We start from the raw sequence: 23,418 nt of genomic DNA, 5'->3' as shown, positions 1-23,418 counted from the left end.
TTTATTTAAGAGTAGAGACCCAGGTCGAATGTTGCAAGTACATAGAAAGTGAAAATGGGATTGAATGGGAGACCAAAAGATAATCTTATCAAGGTATATCAAATCACAAAGGGCATAGATAATGTGAATGCACACAGTGTTTTCCCCCATGTAAAGGGCATCAGAAACCTATGGTATAGGATGACAGGGGAAAGATTTTAAGACAGATATAAGCAGCAACCTCTTCTTGCAGAAGGTGGTGCATATAGAGAACAAGCTAATCAGTGAAACTGGTTGAGGATGTGCCATAACACATTTAAAAGGCATTTGGTGAGATAAGTGGATAAAGAAGTAGATGGCCACATGGATGATAGAAACAAATGGAGGGCTACGTAGGAGGGAAGGGTTAGATTGATCTTAGAGTAGGCTAAAAGGTCGACACAATGTTGTGGGCCAAAGGGCCTGTACTATGCTGTAATGTTCTATGTTTGAGGGACACAGGCCAAATGCGACTAGCTTAGATAGGTCTGCATAGATGAGTTGGGCTAACAGGCCTGCTTCTGTGCTGTGTTGCCCTGTAGATCTATGACTCCATAACATACTTCCAGTTCTCCTTAGAGATGAGAGTGATGCCAGTGGAGGACTAGAGAACTGCATTCTCATTTAAAATAAACCCAGCAACTACAGGCCACTCAGCTGATGTCAGTGGAAAAGAAATTTATAAAGTCAATTTATGAGAAAAATATTAATGCAGTTTTGATAAATATTAGCTAGAAAATGAAAGACAGCTTGTATTTATTAAAAGCTAATTTGATCAAATTCATTGATAAAATAATAAACCAGACCAATGGAAATGCTGTTACTGGCATGGCCGTGAACTTTCAAAAGGCATTTAGAAATATACCATGTATTCGATGTGCAAACAGATTTGGATTACAGGGACTCTGGCGCCAGAGACACAAATCTGTCTGAAGGGCAGAATATGGTGAGCAGTTGCCATTCAGTCACAGGGAACTGTACAGTGGTGTCTCCAAGACTCAGTACTGGGCTCTTTTTCATCTTTTTAATGACTTTGAGACTGAAGTATAGAAAGCATGTTATGAATGTTTACATTAAGACAATAAAATTCTCAAAAAAAAATCAGGATTCAAAGTCCCTGAAGGAGGGTCTCAGTCTGAAACATCAACTGTTCATTAATTTCCATAGATGCTACCTGACCTGCTGAGTTCCTCCAGCATTTGTGTACGTTGCTTTGGATTTCCAGCAACCGCAGACGTTTTCATGTATATCATTTGATGCTCCACTGCAAAGTCTCTTCGAGGAATGCCTACCCTGAAGAACTTTAAATCTTCTCTTCAGTCCTGAAGAAGGGGCTCAGCCTGAAACGTCAACTGTTTACTCATTTCCATAGATGCTGCCTGACCTGCTGAGTTCCTCCAGCATTTTGTGTGTGTTGCTTTGGATTTGCAGGAAATGGATTAGTAAAACACTCAGACTAACTCAGGTGAGATTTAACAGAGTACTCTGAAGTCATATGTTTTTGTAGGAATTATAAGGAAAAGCAAAATGAAATAATGCAAGTTTCACAAGAATGCTGATTCAGGAAGTGTTTTTACACAGATATTTGATGTTGAAATGTCACTTAAATGTATATGAAACCATTGACTTTGTTAATGGGAATGGAGAAGTAAAGCCAAGATGCGTCCATATGGCTTTACGGCATTGAAGGAGGTTATTTGGTCTATCAAACCCAGGCCACTCTCATTTTCTCCACTAATTTTCCATGTAATCTATTCTCCCTACATTCCCATCAAATACGGCATCCCTCCCCTACCTCCAAGGTCCCATCACTTAATTGTACACTAGTAGCAATTAAATCATCAATCAGCTTGTTTTTGTGACATGGGCAGTTGTTGGAACACCCAGAGGAAACCCACACAATCACAGGACACACAGAAGGCACTGAATGTGAGAACTGAACCTGATTTATTGACACACTGAGACGAAAGTCCTACTGATCACCCTCCTTCCTCAATCTGCTGGCTATGATGCTGAGTGATGTAACCTGTGGTCGTCGGGTGACTGGGGTCTTTCAACATCAGCCACTCTCACTCAGGCGACCCGGCCAGGGTTGATCAGGCCCTGGCTTGTGTCCCAGCAGCACTGGTCCACAGGTCACACCTCTCGATCCACAGCCATCTCGAGGCTCACTCAGCAGCCTATGTGACGGTCCTGGTGGCTCTTTTCTTTGCAGCCCCCATACATCCCACCTCTATAGGCTCGCACCATGTCCTGCACCTCTGCCTCTGGCTCTGCTCCCACCAGCTCCTGCTATTTGGCTTTCTTACGTTCAAACTCCTCCTTAAACCATCATCCTAAGGAACTGTCAGCTCTACTATGACCACCTGATTCGAGGTTTCTGACAGAGTGGCCGTGTCATACCTTAGTGATGAAGATGCGGTGAAGTCAAGGAACTTTGATTGCTCGCCCAGATCAACATTCAGTTGCCAGTCAGACGCCGAGGCAGGCAAGCCCGTTAAAATGACTGTTCTGTCCAACTATTATAGAACATTGGCTAAAGCTTAACTAAGGTATAGTGGCCATGTCTGAGTAAAAAGTCAGATTTAAGTAGAAATAAGTAAGTATTTATAGTGGCAAAAGGAATGTTAACCAAGGAGCACAGATTTAAAGAAGGAGGCACAAGAGATGTTGAATGGTGGAATTGGAAACAAAATGAAACCTGCTTGGGGAACTCAGCAAGTCAAGTAGCAGCTGTGGATAGAAAGAGATAATTGACGTTTTGGATTGACTTCCTACATCAGGACCAAATGGAGCTTGAAGCTTCATGGGACAAAACGGTGGGAAACACAAGTATTGAAGGAGGACATTTGGCGATAGTAATGAGTCCTGATAGTACTGAGTAGCAGGTCTCGAACCAAAATGTCAAACTATCCCTTTGCCTTCACCGATTTAAAGATGATTGTAAGTTACAAACAGAGGTGTACCAGTGTTGTTATAATCAGGAGTGTGGTGCCTGAGGGAGAGCAGTGGAACTGAATCGAAAGCAAGTTTCAAGAAAGGAAGGAAACAATTGAAGGCTTTGAGGAAATGGCAGAATGGTGGGTCCAACTGGACAACCCTATCCACGTTGAGCTAAACACCGATTCATGTGTTGCATTTTATGAGCCCATAATAATGATTAAAAACAGGTGCTCTGGGTGGCCCTAATGTGATCCTGTTCTTACACAGATGCTGTAGCCTCCTTTTCCATTCGGATTTCTATGATTCTGTGCAAGAGCGGGCGGTCTACAGATCTCACTGCTTGAGAGATCGTTGTCACTGGTGCTCCAAGCAAGGGCTCAGGTCCGATGTAACGTGTATCTACACGACACTTCCCTTGCATAAAGGAGGAGCATTGTTCTTTCTTGGTTATTTAACCGTCTGGTTCATCCTTTCTTCTTCCCGAATGATGTTTGGGACTTGATATTAAGCGCTTCTGCAGGGAGACATTATAGCCCTCCTGCTCATCACACAGTGGGATAATTGTCATCAAACAATGAATTCTGTGACTATTGTACGACTGGAACACATGTCCTTCAAGAGGACCACAACCTTGTCATAGGGTTTGGAAGTTTGAGTTCTTCAATGACCCGGAGAGCTATGTTGGCTGGAGTCAGAGCCTTGTCCTTTGGCTCTTCGTAGGGTCATCCATGCCAAACAGGTCAAAGGGTAGAGGCCAGACTAAGAGTGGTCCACCGGTCCTCCAGGTTTGGGGGTTCAGCTCAGGGCTAACAACCCTGACTGGTCAACAAAAAAATGGTTACAGAAACAGCAATGAAGAATCCGCCTACATCTGTGTGTGAAGGTAAGGACAGACAGAGACGGAGGACCTTCATTGCTGCCCTAAATGCCAGCAGTATAATAGGAAGCAAGTAAGTAAGGAGCAGGTGTCAACTGTAAATTACTGTCACTGTAAATCGATTTTACCCTTTTCCTCCAGGCGGTCTAACTATTGGCAACAAACAAGATGTTGGAGGAACTTGGCACATCAGGCCGAGCTGCTCCAGCATCTGCTGCCTTTTATATCTCACTGGTCTAACTATCTGGGTGGCGTGGTGGATATAGGTCCCTACCAGCGGAGGTGTAAAACGCTCCTTTGATCCACCAGCCTGTAGGTGACCCTTGAGCAAGGTGTTGCACCTGCTTATCCCCCCCACCCCCCGCACTGATCAGGGTCACGTGAAACCACGGGAGCGGGTGGTGGATGGTCGTATGAGCAGTTGGTGCTTATCATAGGTCCTGGTTATGCAACCACTGATGCCAGGCAGACAATATCTGAAGAGTATTGATAATGGCTGCATAACCTGTCTTGTAAAGTCACTGCCCAGAAGAAGGCAATGACAAACCACTCTGTAGGAAAATTTGCCAAGAACAATCATGGTCATAGATAGACTATGATCTCCCATGCCATGCGATATGGCACATAACGATGATGATAGTCTAATTATTATACTCTTAATCTGCAGAATTCACAATTTTGAAAATGGAAGGCAGGTTGACCAGCCTCTGTAAAGGGCTGGTTTGAATATTTCCAGTGCGTACCCTTAATCAAAACCAAGAAATCATTCTGTTTGGCTTGGATGACGAATACACTTCTGAAATGTTACCTTGTCTTTTTACTTCACCTACTTTGACCAACCCTTTGTGAACTTCCATCACTATCTGATTTTACTTCCTGGTTTTCATTGGCTTTTAATCATAACATCATTACCAAATTCAGCCATCGCTGACTACCCGAAGGTTTTGGGACTATCCTGGTTTGAGTAGCTCAGCTAATCATTAACACAAGAGATTCTGCTGATGCTAGGAACCCAGGGGAACACACACAAAATGCTGGGGGATCTCCGCTGGTCAGGCACCATCAACGGAGGGGAATAAACAGTTGACGTTTGGAGCTCAGAGCCTTCATCAGGGCTGGAAAGGAAGGCAGAAGAAGCCAGAATAAGAACTTGGGGGAGAGGAAAGGGTACACCTTTTCCACTTATCACCTCCCAGCTACTGACTTCATCACCCCCCACCCCCCCACCACCGCTCCATCTACCTTCTTGCTCAGCTAGGTTCACCTTTCACCTCGCTTGTACTCTGCTGCCCCACACCTTCTTATTTTGGTCTTCATCACCCTTCCTTTCCAGTCTGATGAAGGGTCTCACCCCCTCCAAAGATGCTGCCTGGCCTACAGAGATCCCTCAGCATTTTGTGTGTGTTATTCTGGCCTAGCTAATCACTGGTTTTACAAACTGATCTATTCTGAAGAAGCTGGAGAACTCTGAGTCAGGCACCATCATCTCCTGAATTGTTGTTCCTTCCTGTTTTTAAAAATAAATTCAATTGTCTAATGTCAAGGCATTGCTGTTTATATTTTAGAAGTGCATATGCTAAATTACTGTAGTGAGAGAGGGGCAGAAGAATGAGCTCCTCCAATCAAATCACTCTCCTGCTGTGGAAGAACTGGACTCTCAGGAAGAGACAAAAGGTCAGTGATTGAACAAAGCCAACAGTCTGCATTCATTCCCACACCAATGAACAGTAGAAAGGAAATAGCACAGGGAGACTATTAATATGGGATCAAATGTTATGTAAACAAGTTCGGGGACTGAGGTAGCAGATTTTCACCAAGTTCAGGTTTACTCTTTTTACTCCAGTGCCTGGTGCTCTCAGTAGACATGGACTTCCTTCCATGGGAATATGGGTAAGCTGGCTTTTGTGACCAGTTCAGTTATTATTATTTACAGATACAGCGCAGAACAGGTCCTTCTTGTCAGGGAGGCACACCACCCAGAAACCCACTGATTTAACCCACAAGCTTAATCATAGAACAACTTACAAATGAGCGATTAACCCTACTAACCAGTGCGCCTTAGGCATGTGAGAGAAAACTAGAGTTCCCAGAAGAAGCCCATGTGCATACGGGAAGAATCCAAAATCTTTCTTACGGAGGATGCCGGAATTGAGCTCTGAACTCTGAATCCCCGAGCTGTAATAGTGTCACCCTGACCACTACGTTGCCGTGGTGCCCACATGGTAGTTCAGTTCTGGAATTACAGCAAATGGCTTCTATTCAATTCCATGGTAGATGTCCATTGTCAATGACAGAATTTGACATTGCTCCACTATCAGGTTATCCACTGCTAGGATACAAAAGTTGTTTTGTTTAACAGTGACATTTCTTCTGTACACTGGACCGGAGATGGCAGATGTAATGTAAATGTTCACACCATTTATGAGGGACATGGATAGGGCAAATGCAAGCAGGCTTTTTCCACTGAGGTTGGGTGAGATTGCAACTAGAGATCATAGGTTAAGAGTGAAAGGTGAATTATTTAAGCGGAATCCTAGGGGGAGCTTCTTCCATCAGAGGGTGGTGCAAGTGTGGAATGAGCTGCCAGTGGAAGTGCTGGATTCAGCATCTATTACAAAGTTTAAGAGAAGTTTGGATAAATAGACGGATGGGAGGGGTATGGAGATGTATGGTCCAGGTGAGGTTTGATGGGACTAGAATAACAGCTTGGCATGGACTAGATGGGCCAAAGGGCCTGTTCTGTGCTGTAGTGCTCAATGACTCTGTCCGAGGTTTCCTCTGATTCTGCAAGCCAAAATGAATATACCTAAGACTAAGAAAAAATTAAAGTCAAAAGAAAATAAAATAAGAATTTTAATTAGGTATTTAGACATAGGATGACCTGTAGACTAGTCACCTAATATAAGATCAGTTAAGATGAGGTTTTGGTGGTGTTTATATGTATGGTTAATGGTGTCTTTGCATGGTGATTAAGTTCCTAGTCTTCTGTCTGGAGACGCGGTCTACAAATGCAGCATAACTAATTCAAATCCCACCATGACAGTCGGGAATTTAAATTCTGGGAAATAAATACATCTAAAAATATCAAATCAAGTCAAGCTTATTGTCATTTAACTATATACATATATACCATCAAATGAGATAATGTTTCTCCAAACTGCACTGTAGCATACATAACACATAATAACTTATGAAAGTAAGGATGAAATCTACAAATGGATTAAAACAGATAACAAACTAAAGTGCATAAATTAAATATTGAAGGGTACAGAACAGATTAACCAGCTGCACTTTGAATGCAATGCGGCAGGGAGTTCAGAAGCCTAATGGCCTGGGGGAAGAAACTGTTTCCCACCCTGACCGTTCTTGTCTTTATGCATCAGACTCTCCTGTCTGATGGTAGAAAGTCAAAGACGATGCTGGATGGATGGTTGGGATCCTTGATAATATTAAGGACCCTGCATACGCAGCGCTCATAACTGTCCCCGAAGGATGGTTGGGAGACCCCTGTGATCCTCTCAGCTGTTTTCACAGTCCTTTGTAAATGCTTGCATTGGCAATGGTAACCTTGAAATGATCGGATTAACATTTTTAAAAAAACCTTATTTATCAAGGTCTCACAGGGAAGAAAATATGCTGCCTTCCCGATTACTTGACTCTCAACTGAGAAGTCATCTTAATGGGCACCTTACTCAGATTTTCAAGAAAAAAGAACGGACATATTTTCATCTGAGTTGCCGAGTTTTTAGTCTTTCTGATGATCAAAGTTACTGATATGTATAATCCTTGAGCTGTCATTTACTCGAGGAGTTAGCTGTTTGTTGAGTCATTTCTGTTGCATTAGCACTGTGTGCACAGTCTTGCTGTCGACGGTGTGTCATATCCAATCAATCTTGAAGATAGCTCTAATATAGAAGTGAAATGCCTTAATGAAGAGACATGCACAAATTGGTTAATTCATGAACCACAGCATATCATTAACGTGGTGTTCAGAGTCAGAATCAGATTTAATATCACAGCCATATGTTGTGAAATTTCTTGTTATGAGGCAGCAGTAATTTCAATGCATAATAATAACTGTAAATTGGTGAAATATAGTCACAGTCATGCCTTCTTTGTAACTTGTAACTGCATCAATATGTGGGTCCCGGTGAGATCCTCAGAGATGTTGACTCCCAGGAAATTGAAATTGCTCACCCTTTTTAATTCTGATCCCTCAATGAGGACCATTGTTGCCAGAAATTAAGACAGAGGAGCAGTTTAATAATAGCAACTAAGGTGGACAGGAGAATAAAGGAAAAGGATACATGTCAACTACTTAGACAGATAAATGGTTCATTTGATAAACCATCTATTACTACTTTTAAACTGTCTGAGCTTGGCAAGAACAATACTGCAGCCAGTGCAAAAGTTTATTTTAGGTCTATTAAGACAAGGAATAGTTTATTCCCAATCCTTTATCTAGAGTTTGTCATTACTCAAAGACAACATTGTTGACTTTTTTTCCTTCTAGGTATCATAGTTGAATCATTTGTCCTTCTATCCCAGCTCCCAGTAAACATGAACAATCTGCTTATTGGTTCTGAAATACACATGCTCAACTTGTACAGTGGGGTTTTAGGGTTGTGAATCCATTGCAGCATCTGAGGGGAGGTTTTGAGTTTCTCCAAGCAGACATTATACGTGATGCAGTACTATGCAGAAGTCTAAGGCACATATATATATAGCTAAGCTGTTTGAGACTTTTGCATGGTACTGTAGTAATTTTATGTATCGCACAGTACTGCTGCCACAGAAAAAAACAAATTTCATGATGTACATGAGTGATGATAAACCTGATTCTGATATGGGTCTCTACTCTGGACTGAGAGTGGGAATGGAGCAGGGAGAGGGGAATTGTGGTTGGGAAAAGGAGAAGAGAGAGGGAAGCACCAGAGAGACATTCTGTAATGCTCAGTAAAGCAATTGTTTTGAACCAAATGACCTTGCCTGGTGTCTCAGGGCTGCGTATGTCTGCACTTACACCACATCCACTCCCACCCCCACCCTGGCACTCCTTCTCTCCCACAGACCTCCTGCGGTGCTCCACCCTTACCATCCCCAACACCCTTTGTTCCCGTCAGATTTAGAAACTCTCTGCTCCACTTTGACAAATACAGTACTGTGCAAAAGTCTTAGGCACCCTAGCTATATATATGTGTGTCTAAAACTTTTGCACAGAACTGTGCAGTCATCCTGTACACTGATAAAAGTGCACAACAGCGGTTAATGAAATGATGACATTTATAGAGTCATACAGAATGGGAACAGGCCTTTAACCTAAATGGCCAATGCTGACAAAACTGTTATCCAAGCTTGTCCCACTTGCAGCCTTTGACCCAACTCCTTCCAAACCTTTCCTCTCCAGTTAACTGTACAACTGTCTTCTAAAGGTAACACACACACAATGCCTGAGGAATTCAGCAGGCCAGGCAAGTTCTATGGAAAAGGGTAAGCAGTCAAAGTTTTGGGCCGAGACTCTTCATCAAGACTGGAAGAAAAGGATGAGAATTCGGAGAAAGAGGTGGGGAGAAGGGAGGAAAATGTACAAGGTGGTAGGTGATAGGGGATACTGGGAGGGGTGCAGTAAAGAGCTGGGAAGTTGATTTGTGAAAGAGATAAAGGGCTGGAGAGGGGGGAATCAGATAGGGGAGGGTAGAAGACCATGGAAGAACGGGAAGGAAGAGGAGGCCCAGAGGGAGATGATGGGCAGGTAAGGAGATAAGGTGAGAGAGTGAAACAAGAACAGGGAATGGTAAAGGAGAAGGGGAAAACAATTACTGGAAGTTCGAGATGTCGATGTTCATATCATCAGGTTGGAGGCTACCCAAACAGGATTGTTATTGTACGCGTCTCAATTATTTCCTTTGGCAGCTCACTCCACATACATACCCTCTGTGTAAAAAAATAGTTGCTCCTCAAATTTGTATTAAATCATTCCCCTCTCATCTTAAACCTATAATCTGTTGTTTTTGCTTCACCAACCCGAGGGAAAAGATTCACCCTAGCTATGCTCCTTATGATTTTATGCAGATGAACCATTTGCAATACATAGAAATACACATTTTATGACTGAAACTTTATTTGGAACAAAAGTCAGGCAGATTTTAATACAGCTATTAACTGACAGCTGATTTCTAATCTCTGACCAGCTTCGCTTCCTGGTGGAACTTGTTTGGCCTCTCTCTCTTTTCCTTGTTTTGGTTTGGCTGCGGAAATCAAATCCTCTCTACCAGCAACATGAATGTGAGTAATATTGAAGCTGATGTACGTTGTTGGCTTTACCATTATATCTGAATCACCTCAGTGTTGAAAAGATAGAATCGTTGCTTTCGAAACTCCAGACCCATAAATTGAAAACTGAACCCAACAACATACCAGAAGAAGCTGCTGTGAGGAAACTGTTGAAAACTGAATATTGCTGGCTGGAGTCCCTGTCTGTTTTTGATCAGAACAATAACTGCACACCATAAGCTGCCCTAATTCATCAATCTCTTTCCCCAAGTGGTGCATATTTCATGGACAGAGAATACCAACAATAGGGCTGGATTAGCTCTCTGGTGTTTCAGCTGAAGCTGAATAGTTGACGTGGTTCCAAACCACTTAGTTTGACTGAAGTATTTGTGCAATCACGAGAAGCAGGGGGAAAACAGAGCTCCTTTCTTTGGGCACAACACTTTTGTTTTTAATAGAATTTAAACAAGTTTCAAAGAAAGAGTACTGAAATAAACTTAGAGACAACACTCTTTTGAAATTTCTTTTCCCCCCTGTTTAGGCCATTTTCCCAATAAAGCAATGCCCTCTGCGGGAATGTTACCATGGTTACAGGGAATTTTCTGTAATCTCAACAACCCCTGCTTCCAGTACCCTACTGATGGAGAATCTCCTGGTGTGGTTTCAAACTACAGAAATTCCATGTAAGTAAAATTTATGGACTCATAATGATATTTACCACTTACTATGATTCACTTGAAATCTCTTAAAAACCTTAGATAGGAACAGTTTTTGGCAGTTTTGATGTATTTAATAATATAAGTGTGTGTGCCACTCAAATAACTGGAGAAAAAACACTTAGTCATTCACAAATTATTAAAAATAAAATGTAAGGGTCAACATTTTGTAGCTACAGATTTTGTTTCAGATGTCCTTTCCTCTTTTCTCCCCAGTCCTTACTTTGATCTGTCACCCTCTGGTTGTGACTTGTAGCAGTTGTCCTTTCATGTCACAGTGATCATTTGGCACAGAGGGATGTGTGTGTTCGGGAAACAATGAAGGGGTGAAGAGATAGTGCACGTACATCAACTACTTTACTCTGATTAGCTTTCCTCTTCCCAATGGCTCCACAAAGTTTGTTATCATCACCAACGACTGGACTAAGTCCAGTCGTCACTTTAACAGTAGCAGCAATCAAATCTCCAGAGACACAAGAGATTTTGCAGATGCTGGAAATTGTGAGGAACACACACAAGTGCCAGTCTTGGTGAAGTGATTTGGCCCGAAACATCGAAGGTTTAATTCACTCCACAGGTACTGCCTGACTTGCTGAGTTCCTCCAGCACTTAGTGTGCATTGCTCATGAAATCTCCAGCCTTGGGGTTATTACAGGTAACCTGATACCTGAGCAAGTGCGATTGTGGGACTATATCAAAATATTTTTTACTCTACTGTCAGATTGATCCATTTAAATGCATTAATCTTAGGATGAAGTTTCAAAAGATTTATTGCTAACTTGTGTGTTGATCGACATTAAGTATAGGGTGGCATGGTAGTGTAGCGGTTAGCATAAAACTATGAGGGTGCAAGCAGCCTGGGTTCGATTCCTGCGACTGCCTGTGAGGAATTTGTATGTTCTCCTCATGACTGCATGGATGCTCCAGTCTGAAAGGGCCTGTTGCTATGATGTATCACTAAATAAAAACAAATAAATAAATATCCCCCGTGCCACAAAGGTCACTCAAAGAATCATGCATTATACAACTTACCACAAGTACATTTGAGGGGCACTGTAAATCATTGTTTATTCTTTCAAAGATTCAAAGTATATTTATTATCAATGTATGTATGCAGTACACAACCCTAAGGTTTGTCTTTCCACAGACAGCCACAAAACAAAGAAAACTATGGAGTGACCCCTCCATAGCGGACGGTGATGCAACCAGTTAGGATGCTTTCCACGATAGAAACTTGCGAGTGTCTTTGTCTTTGGTGACATTCCAATCCTCCTCGGACTCTTAATGAAATATAGCCACTGCTGTGCCTTTGTAATTGCATCAAGATGTTGGGCATAGGATAGATCCTCAGAGATGTTGACACCCAGGAACCTGAAACTGCTCACCCTTTCCACTTCTCATCCCTCGGTGAGGACTGATGTGTGTTCCCCTGACTCCCCCTTCCTGTAGTCCACAATCAATTCCTTGGTCTTTCTGATGTTGAGTGCAAGGATATTGCTCAATCAGCTGATCTACCTCACTCCGAATGCATCCTCGTTAACACCTGAATTTCTGCCAACAGTAGTTGTATTGTTGGCAAATATATAGATGGTGTTTGAAATGTGTCTAGCCACACAATTGTGGGTGTAGAAAGAGTAAAGCAGTGTCGAACCACACATCCTTGAGGTGCTCCGGTGTTGATTGTCAGAAAGGGAGAGATATTAATTCTGATTCGCACGGACTGTGGTTTCCCAGTAAGGAAGTCAAGGATCCAGTTGCAGAGGGAGGGACAGAGGGTATAACTGTGTTGAACACTGAACTATAGTCAATAAACTGCAGCCCAACATAGGTATTACTATTGTCCAGGTGATTGCAGCCTTTAATGATGTTAGGTTTCATTTGTAAGAAGTAATGGTTTGCAAACCCTGCCAGATCTGACGTGCATCTAATTCAATCTCTAATCACAATCGGAATTGTTTTCTTGCCCATAAAGTAGCCTTCCATATTTCATACCTGGACTTCTTGTATAGTTCTGGATCACTGTTCCAAAATGCCACAGATCTAGTCCTCAGCAAACTATAAATCTACAAGTTCATACATGACTTTTGGTTTGAGTATTGCATAGAAGTGGTTCTTTATTCCAAGAAAATAGTGATAAAGGGATTCCCTAAAGGTTAACTTACAGGTTGAATCAGTGGTAAGGAAGTCAAATGCATTGTTAACGTTTATTTTGAGAGGACTGGAATATAAATGCAAGGATATAATGCTGAGGCTTTATAAGGCATTGGTCAGACCACACTTGGAGTTTTGTGAGCAGTTTTGGTCCCCTTATCAAAGAAAAGTTGTGCTGGCATTGGAAAGTCCAGAGGAGGTTCACAAGTATGATCCCAGAAATGAAAGGGTTTGAGCATTTGATGGCTCTGGGCCTGAACCCACTGGCGTTTGAAAGAATGAGGGGGGATTGAATATTGAAAGGTCTAGACAGAGTGGATGTGGAGATGATGTTTCCTATAGTGGGGAGTCTAGGACCAGAGAGCACAGCTTCAAAAAAGAGGGATGTCTGTTTAGAACAGATGAGGAAAAATTTATTTAGCCAGAAGGTGGTGAATCTGTAGAATACATTGCCACATATGGTTGTGCAGGCCTTAAGGTGGGGTTGATGGGTTCTTGATTAATCAGAGAGTCCAAGGTTTCGGAGAGAAGGCAGGAGAGTATGGTTGTGAGGAATAATTAGACCAGATGGAATGGTGGAGCAGATTCGATTAACCAAAGAGCCTAATTCTGGTTCAATGTCTTATAGTCTTATGGAACCCGTTCAAAGAAAAAAAACATCAAACCATCCCCCCCTGTGCAAAAAACAACAAATGGTGCAGGTGAGGGGAAAACACAGAATATAAAGTATCAAACCACAAAAATAATCAAAGCAGTCCGGGAATGTTCATTTCACCTTCTCATATGAAAGTTCTGATTCCTTCTGGAGAACAGTTCTTTCAAATTCCTCCTTGTTATGGTCATAGTAAGCATCAGGAAGTAAGATGTTCCCCTGTGGCTGTCCCCCTCACTAACAGGTACTGCTGGATTCTGTTGAGGAGGATGTTCTATCAGAAGCTAGCAGCAGTACTCAGCCCTCCAGCTCAATCACTGGCCTTGAGGCTCAAAGGGAAAGGGTACAGTCCGCTAGGGCAATAGGGATATGAGACTCAATAGAGAGGCACATGGACAGGAGATTACGTGGCCACAGAAAAGTAGCCAGGGTGGTGTGTTGCCTCCTGGGTGCTAGGACCAAGGATGTCTGAGTACTTCTCAAGGGGGAAGGGCAAACAGCCAGAGGTCATTGTACACGTTGGCACAACTAACATACTTGTAGGTAGACATGGGATGAGGTCCTGCAGAATGAGCGTAGGGAGCTAGTTAAGAAATTAAAATGCAGGGGCTCGAGGGAAGTGATCTCTAGATTACTGCTGGTACCATGTGTTAGTGAATTCGGGAATAGAAAGATAGGCCAGTTAAACGTATTGCTGGAGAGCTGGCATAGGGTCAAGGATTTGGGTTCCTGGATGATTGTGGTCTCTCCTATGGTTGAGGCCACTTGTACATGAGGGTTGAGTTGCACTTGAACTGGAAGGGTCCAATATCCTGGAGGAGAGAGCTTGGAGGGTTATGGGCCAAAGGTGGACAACTGGGTCTAGCAGAGAGGATATAGTGGTTGGTGTGGATCAGTTGGGCCAAAGGGTCTGTATCTACACTGTATTACTCTGGAATACTGTAGCTGAGGCCCACCAGACCTCATACCTCCAGCACCTTATCTTGGATTCTGTGCTCTGGTGCATTGTAGCTGAGATTTCTCATTCTTCCTGTAACCACATAGATTTCTCCTGGATGCCTTGGTTTCCTCCCAAGTCCAAGAAGCATGTTGATTGGCTGCTGTAAATTGCCTCGGTGTCGGTGAATGGTTGTAGAATCAGGGGAGAGAGTGTGGGTTACAGGGGAAACAAGTGAGGGAAGTGAACTGATGGCATTGCTCTGAAAGGCGATGTAGACCCACTGAACTGAATGGTGAACGTCTATGTTGTCAGGAGATACGAGAAATAAATATCCAAACCTCCACATGTCCCAACCATAACAGGTAAAGTTGACTGACTTTTATTAATGTGGTAAGCATGACCCTCCAACTGCTTGTATGGCTGAGATTGGCCAACTCTGAGTAGGCTAAGGACTGGTGTTACCTAGATTTGCTCTTCAACACTGCTATTTCAGAATCAGGTTTAATATCATCAGCATATGTTGTGAAATTTGTTCTCGCTACGGCAGTAGTACATTGCAATACATAATAATGGAGAAAAATAATTGAGTATCACAGCAGGTATGTATATATTAAATTAAATTAAATAAGTAATGCAAAAATAAAAATTAAGAGAAAAGTAGTGAGGTGGTGTTCATGGGTTCAATGTCAATTCAGAAATCGAATAGCAGAGGGGAAGAAACTGTTCCTGAATCGCTGAGTGTGTGCCTTCAGGCTTCTGTACCTCCTTCCTGATGGTAGCAATGAGAAGAGGACATGCCCTGGGTGATGGGGGTCCTAAATGATGGATGTCACCTTTTTGAGATCGCTTGTTGAAGATGTCCTGGGTATTACGGGAGCTAGTGCCCATGATGGAGTTGAACTTTGTTACTTACTGCTGGCATTTAGGGCAGCAATGAAGGTCCTCCATCACAGACATAGAATGATTCTTCATTGCTGTTTGACCAGTCAGGGTTGTTAGGACCGGTGGACCACTTTTAGTCTGGCCTCTACCCTTTGACCTGTTTGACATGGGTGACCCTATCAAGAGCTAAAGCGTAACGCCCTGACTCCAGCCAACATGGCTCTCTGGATAACGGAGGCACGCAAGCCTCCAAACCACGACAAGGTTGTGTTCCTCTTGAAGGATGTTGTTGTAAGGTAGCAGTTAAATATTCGTGCAGTGAGGATCTTGTGTGGAAAACCTAACATGTTCATATTTTTCTGGTCTTCTTTCTAGACTTGCACGTATATATGTGGATGCTCAGGAGCTGCTGTTTAATAAACCTGAAATTCATAAACTGCGCATAATCTGGGATGACATTGGCTTTCTATCTGACTTCATGGATATACTCAGAACCAATCCCAGGAGAGTTGCAGGCAAGGAGTTATGCATTTGTACATAAATAATATTTCAAGAACTCAGACTATAAAACAATAAGGCATAGGAGCTGAAAAGGCCATCTGGCCCATCGAGTCTGCTCTGCCATTCACTCATGGCTGATTTATTATCCCCCTCTATCCCATTCTTCTGCATTCTCCCTGTAACCCTTTGATGCCCTGACGAATGAATCTCTGCTTTAAATATGCCCAATGACTGAAGTGAAGCCACAGATGTAATTTAGGACACATAACAAGGTGACAGGGTGGAGATACATGTAAGGTGTTCCTGCAGGTCACCCTTGGGCAAGGTGTAGCACCTGCTTAGCCCCTACCCCCGCCAGTCAGGGTGACGTGAAGCCATGGAGTAGGGGATGGATGGTCATGGGAAGACCATGATTTCCCACGTGATACGAAACGGCACATAACGAACGAACGAATGACAGTAAACAAAGCCTATCAAAGATCAGATAAAGTGTTATTCTTGTACTTTCTTGTAACTCTTGTATTCAATGTCCCAACTAATGAAGGTCATTATCCCGTGTGCCTTCTTAAGTACGTTATCTAGTGTACCTACCACCTTCATAGATCTTTTCTCTTGCATGCCAAGTTCCCTCGGTCTGACTGTTCCATTTATGGTATGTGTCCTAGCCACAACAGTGCTCCCAAGATGCATTCCCTCACGTTTATCAGAGTGCTGGGGTGCAGTACTGGCATGGACGGGGAATTATTTCACAGTGGTCTCTGCTGGAACTAGTTCCATAACCTGACATCATGTAGCAACAGACCTGCACAGCAATGACAAAACTGGTCTGTACAGGACTGCCTCTGCATAATACCAGGGCCAAGTACTGGGGATGGGGGGAGTGGTGCCAGAACCACCAGTGTACAATTGTTCCACTGAAGGGTGCAGAGGAGGCGAGGGCAGCGCTCAAGCCATTGAGGTCAGGATGAGTTATGAATGTAAAGTGTATTATGACAGGATGAGGTCATTGCTTTGAGGTGTGGAATAAGACAATGCACCATTAAAACCCCAAGTTAATGGGTAAGGGGGTCAAGCAATGTGTCATGAACTGCAGTAAAAGCAAAAAAGAGCAGGCATCTATTTTACACAGTGACAAATTGTCAGGATATCTAAAAACATCACCTCATTTAAAGACTGCTGAAATTTAATTGCTGTTGCCAAAATGCCAGAAGGAATACCAGTATTCTGCACTACAAGTTCCTCTAATACTGATACCAGACATCTCAAAAAAAAATTGTCTGGGATCTAGGAAAGTTTAATGATTATCTTCATGTTTTAAACCCACTGGAATACATTGCCTAGACTCGGTTTAGCCACAATTAAAAGTCAGTGTTCACTTAGAATCCCTGTAGTTACAGTCCGCAAACCAAGCCAGAAATCCTGGTGTAGTGATGGACTCTGACCTAAATTTTAATTGCCTCATTAAGACAATTACAAAGTCAATCTATTACCACCTTGAAAATATAGCAAGAGTTAAAGGGTTTATTTCTCAGCAAGATCTAGAAAAACTTGTCTATATGTATATTTTTAGTAGGCTTGACTGCTTTAATGTTGTTTTCACAGGTTTCTGTAAAAAAATCCCTCAGATGACTGCAGCTCATTCAGAACGCTGCTGCTAGATTCCTCACTAATACCAAGAAAGTAGAACATATCACTTCAGTTCTCAGATCACTACACTGTTTCCTGTCCATCAGAGAGGACTAACTTTAAAATATTACTACTGGTTTATAAGGCACTGAATGGTCTGGGACCAAAATACAACTTGTGGCCAAGAAGTTCTATTTTAACTTCATCAGTCCACAGGACTTATTTCCAAAATGCATCAGGCTTGTTTAGATGTTCCTTTGAATCTTTTGAATAGAACATTTTGGCCACAAAGAGCAAAGGTATGTTTGGAGAAAAAAGGGTGCAGAATTTCATGAAAAGAACTCCTCTCCAACTGTTAAGCACGGGGGTGGATCAATCATGCTTTGGGCTTGTGTTGCAGCCAGTGGCACGGGGAACATTTCACTGGTAGAGGGAAGAATTAATTCAATTAAATACCAGCAAATTCTGGAAGCAAACATCACACCGTCTATAAAAAAGCCAAAGATGAAAAGAGGATGGCTTCTACAACAGGATAATGATCCTAAACACACCTCAAAATCCTCAAGAGGTGCAAGCTGAAGGTTTTGCCATGGCCCTCACAGTCCCCTGACCTAAACATCATTGAGAATCTGTGGATAGACCTCAAAAGAGCGGTGCATGCAAGACAGCCCAAGAATCTCACAAAACTAGAAGCCTTTTGCAAGGAAGAATGGGCAAAAATCCCCCAAACAAGAAGTGAAAGATTCTTAGCTGGCTACAAAAAGTGTTCACAAGCTGTGATACTTGCCAAAGGGGATGTTACTAAGTACTGCCATGCAGGGTACCCAAACATTTGCTTCGGGCCCTTTTCCTTTTTTGTTATTTTGAAACTGTAAAAGATGGAAATAAAAAAAGTTTTCTTGCTTAAAATATTGAAGAAATGTGTCACCTTTAACTTTATACCTTTTGGAAATCAGTTCATCTCTTACTCGATTAGCTATTCACAGTAACAGAAATTTTGACTGGGGTGCCCAAACTTTTGCATACCACTGTGTATATACCAAGTTATACCTAAGATGTGAAGAAGGTTAGTAAGAGTATTTGTCAAAGATGTGGGTCGTCAGTTATATGAATGGACCAGAGGTAATGCAAGTTTTCTTGTTAAGAGCAGAGGAGTTTCAGGAGAAGTTTAATATTTTGATAAAATTAATATCCAAAATATGTTAGAGCAACTTGTGAAGTGAATACATGCCAAATTGCTCAGGTGACCTGATCAGTAAGAGTCTCGCCTGAAACATCAGTGGTTTATTTTCCTCCATAGATGTGGCCTGACCTGCTAAATCAGAGAGTCATAGAATACTACAGCACAGAAACAGGCTCTTTGGCCCATCTAGTCTGAGCCGAATTATTAATCTGGCTAGCCCCATTGAGCTGCACCTGGACCATAGCCCATTCTACCCCGCCCATCCGTGGGCCTTATCAAATTGCTCTTAAATGTTGAAACCAAACCCATATCCACCACTCTGCTGGCAGCTCGTTCCACACTCTCACCACCCTATGAGTGAAGAACTTCCTCCTCATGTTCCCCTTAAACACTTCACCTTTCACACTTAACCTATGATATCTGGTTCTAATCTCACCCAACCTCAGTGGAAATTTTCTCCAGCATTTTGTGTGTACAAGTTCCTACCGTCTCCAGTCTTGCATTCTGACTAGAGTAACAAAGTTAGAAGCTAACTATGTTGAAGGGTGAAGAACACTTTAATTCTTCTATTTAGTAATTTTCATGATATGCTGTTTCATTTTCAGGGACAGGTATTCGTATCAAAGACATTCTGAAGGAAGATGAAACCCTGACCTCATTTCTACTCAAAGAAATTGAGCTTTCAGACTCTGTTGTGCATCAGTTGATCAATGCCCAAGTGCGACCTGAGCAGGTAAGTGTTGTTGGGACTGGCGCCTGCAGAATAATACGAGAAAGCAGGAAATGCCACCTTCCTTCCCCCTCACCCCACCCCATGCTCATTAAGACTATGTTTCCATCTATTCAACCCAACTACAGGCTTTTCCATGCTGTCCTGTCAGGTACGAATCAACTGCAATCAGTGGCCACTTTATTAGGTACACAGGCACACCTGCTACTAATGCAAATATCTGATCAGCCAATTGTGTGGCAGCAACCCACTGCATAAAAGCATGCAGACAGAGTCATAAATTTCAGTTGCTGTTCACACCAAACATCAGAATGGGGAAGAAATGTGATCTAAATGACTTTGCCAAATGGGGTGTTTTGAATATTTCAGAAACTACTGGGATTTTCACACACAGCAGTCTCTAGAATTTACAGAGAATAGTGTGATAAACAAAAAAAAAATCCAGTGAATGGCAGTTCTGTGGGTGAAAATACCCTGTTAATGAAAAGAGTTCAGAGGAGAATGGCTACGCTGGTTCAAGCCGACAGGAAGGTGTCGGTAACTCAAGTAACCATGTTACAACTTTGGCGTGCAGAAGAGCATGTCTCAATGCACCACTTGTTGAACCTTGAAGTGGATGAGCTGCAGCAATAGAAGACCATGACCATAGACTCAGTGGCCACTTTTCTGGGTACAGGAGGTAGCTAATAAAGAGGCCACTGAGTGTATATTTTTCGAAAGCCCCTTCTCAGCAAAGAGCTTGGCTTTAAAGCTCTTCAGTGGATTCTTTCTTGGCCAGGCACACAATGCTGATCCAGCGTATGATGGTATATTCAGTCTTTAACAGAGGGTGAGATTCAACTTGGATAATGTGATGGCATTTGGTAGAGTTTCCTGCAGAGGCATTAAATATCAGGCAGTGCTGGCAATGACAGTTGATCCATCATGAGCAGATATAAATTTCTAACCTGCCTTGTGTGGTGGGAACAGTTTGCTGATCAATCCAATTCATCACTCAGGTGACCAAACAGAGAAGGGATGATGCAATCCCCTGCCTCCTACTTCCCCCAAATCCCTCCAACCTCACCCCCCACCCACCGCCTCTTCTGCAGTGCCTCCCAATTCTGGGAAATATTAGAGAAACCTCATCTCTGAGCTGTGGATCTCCTGGATCAATGGAATAGAATGAGGTTAGGGACAATCAGCTCACCAAGGTCACCTGCTTCATTTGCAAATGCTGCGTAAATTGGTAAACTGTGAGTAGGGGAAGCCTATGAAATGTGCAGGAGCCATGCATCTATTTTCTATCTATATTGCATTTTGTGTTGTGCATTTATTGTTTATTGTGGATAGTTAGTCACATGGATTGGGGCATGGCAGAAGCAAAGAACTTAGTTACATATTCATACAATATCAGCAGATTTTCTCACGTTTGAAGTTACTTTGACTTTAGGTCAGTCTAGTTTGGATAGAGCTAGAGTCTGGGCCAGGGTGATACCTTTTCTGTTCACTACTTAAATTCACTTAAACTTACTTGAATACGCTTGAATATTCTTGACCACACTTAAGAATGTTTGGCTTAAGTATGTTTAATACGCTAAGACTATTTATTTCATTATGTCGCTAGTTTAATTTCATTAGTTTTTATTGTTACAAGATCCTTCATTGTGCTGGTTTCTTAATAAAGGATCGAACATATTCTTCGACTTTGGAAGTTCGTTATTGGGTCTTGGCTCGAGACGTTGATCGTTTGTTTATTCCCCTCAATAGATACCGCCTGGCTTGCTGCGTTCCCCCAGCATTCTGTGTGCACTACTCATGATTTGTTTGGCATTGAGCTTGGCTCAGATGTTGTGGGCTGAAGGACCACTTACAGCAAAACCGTTGTGCGTTTATGTGGCACCTTTAATATAGCAAGTCCTAAGATACTTCACACAAACCTACACAAAAACAACACTGAACTCCCAGCACGCTCTTAACTTCTTTATATAACTGGAAACAAAACACTTTGTAATAGAGAATAAAAAGTTTCAAAACAACATTGAAGAGAATTTATTAGAACATATTTATCTGCAAGTGCAGTACACACCCTTAACCAAAAAAAATTAAAGCACAGAGCAGCCCTTTACCCGCTGAATGTCTAAGTGTTGAAGTAATTGCAATCTGCATCAGAATGTTTCTTTTGGTTTCGGTGTGTGGCCTCAAATTCTTTAACAGATGGAATGCACTAGTGTGGGAAGCAACATTGACTGACAGGGCCTGGATAATAATAACATTGGAACACAGTGTTAAAAGTTCTTTTCATATGCAAATAATAAAAAGTGACAAAACATCCAAGTATGCCTTGATTCAAAATTACCCAGACTTAAACATCTTAACTCTCATTAGAAGCTTCAAACAGAGACTTCCTAAAGAACTATCAGCATTCTTGTGGCATGGTGCTTTGACCAGTGTGTATTGCTGTGTGCTTGTGGTTATGACAAATAGCTGTGTCCTGAATAGTATTCCCGTGAACAAATAGTACAATGTCTTCTTATTTCACACGTACTTGCTAGGATGAAGATTCACAGAAGTCTGCAAAACACAAGAGGGACATTTTTTTTTGTTTTCATTTTACATTTCAGGAATAAAGTGGGTTATTTACCAAATGATTAAATTAAAACTGGAATTCAGAAGTATGAGGGGAGGATCTCATTGAAACCTATCGATTGCTGAAAGGCCTCGATAGAGTAGATTTGGACAGGATGTTTCCTCGGGTGTCAGAGTCTAAAACCAGAGAACACAGCCTCAGAATAGAGGCACGCCCATTTAGAATGGAGATGGGGAGGAATTTCTCTAGCCAGACAGCGGTGAAGCTGTGCAATTTGTTCCCACAGGTGGCTGTGGAGGCCACGTCATTGGGTATCTATCAGACAGGGGTTGATACATTCTTGATTAGTCAGGGCATGAAGGGATATGGGGAGAAGGCAGGAGATTGGAGTTGAGAAGGAAAATGGATTAGCTATGATGAGAAGACAGAGCAGACTCAATGGGCCAAATGGCCTAATTCTGCTCCTATATCTCAAGGTTTTATGGTCTAAGACAAGTTGTTGGTGATGGAAATTAAGGCTCTTAACCCTCTCAACCTCAGCACCATTGATGTAAACAAGCACAGAGTGTATGGGCCTTGTTGTCTTAAGATCATAAGATAAATGTTCCAAAAATTGATGTTAGCTGGAAGGGCTGATGGCTGACATTTAATTTAACATATTTATGAGACACAGCACAGATCCAGCCCCGATTCACCCTAACCCATCCACAGGACAATTTATAATGACCAACTAACTCAGCTGATATATTTTTGGACTGTGGGAGGAATCCGGAACACTTGGGGAAAACCCATGCGTCCCATGGGGAGGACGTACAGAGTCTTCTTATAGAGGACGCAGGGACTGAACTCTGCTCTCCAGAAACCCTGAACTGTAATAATGTTGCCTATTGCCACAGTAGATCAACGGCAGACGCAATCTCAGTGGCTCTCCACACGGCTTTAGACCACCTGAACAACACAAACGCCTACGTGAGGATGCTGTTCATTGACTGTAGCTCAGCACTTAATACCATCATTCCCACAATCCTGATTGAGAAGTTGCAGAACCTGGGCCTCTGTACCTCCCTCTGCAAGTGGATCCTCAACTTCCTAACTGGTGGATCACAATCTGTGTAGATTGGTGATAACATATCCTCTTCATTGACAATCAACACTGGCGCACTTCAGGGGTGTGAGCTTAGCCCACTGCTCTGCTCTCCATATACACATGACTGTGTGGCTAGGCATAACTCAAATACCATCTATAATTTTGCTGATGATACAACCATTTTTGGTAGAATCTCAGATGGAGACTAGAGGGTGTACAGGAGTGAGATATGCCAACTAGTGGAGTGGTGCCGCAGCAACAACCTGGCAC

General features: G+C 42.4%; 1 protein-coding gene across 3 annotated transcripts in view; it reads left to right on the top strand.

Annotated features, from left to right (window-relative positions):
- Positions 1-5,407: 5,407 nt before the first annotated feature.
- The window catches only part of abca4b (ATP-binding cassette, sub-family A (ABC1), member 4b), a 173,075-nt gene continuing 155,064 nt past the window's right edge, over positions 5,408-23,418 (top strand). For 2 of the 3 annotated variants that reach the window (XM_072273476.1, XM_072273475.1), the window contains exons 1-5: positions 5,408-5,512; positions 10,030-10,123; positions 10,653-10,794; positions 15,828-15,967; positions 19,368-19,495. In XM_072273476.1, coding sequence (XP_072129577.1) covers positions 5,447-5,512; positions 10,030-10,123; positions 10,653-10,794; positions 15,828-15,967; positions 19,368-19,495 — 570 coding nt within the window. In that variant the 5' untranslated portion in view covers positions 5,408-5,446. Of the gene's footprint in view, positions 5,513-5,661; positions 5,729-10,029; positions 10,124-10,652; positions 10,795-15,827; positions 15,968-19,367; positions 19,496-23,418 lie in introns of those variants that run through there. The other variant, XM_072273477.1, reaches the window with a different exon arrangement.

Source organism: Mobula birostris, chromosome 12 (genome assembly GCF_030028105.1).
Source record: "Mobula birostris isolate sMobBir1 chromosome 12, sMobBir1.hap1, whole genome shotgun sequence".
Taxonomy (NCBI): Eukaryota; Metazoa; Chordata; class Chondrichthyes; order Myliobatiformes; family Myliobatidae; genus Mobula; species Mobula birostris.
This window is presented reverse-complemented; position numbering and strand designations above follow the sequence as displayed.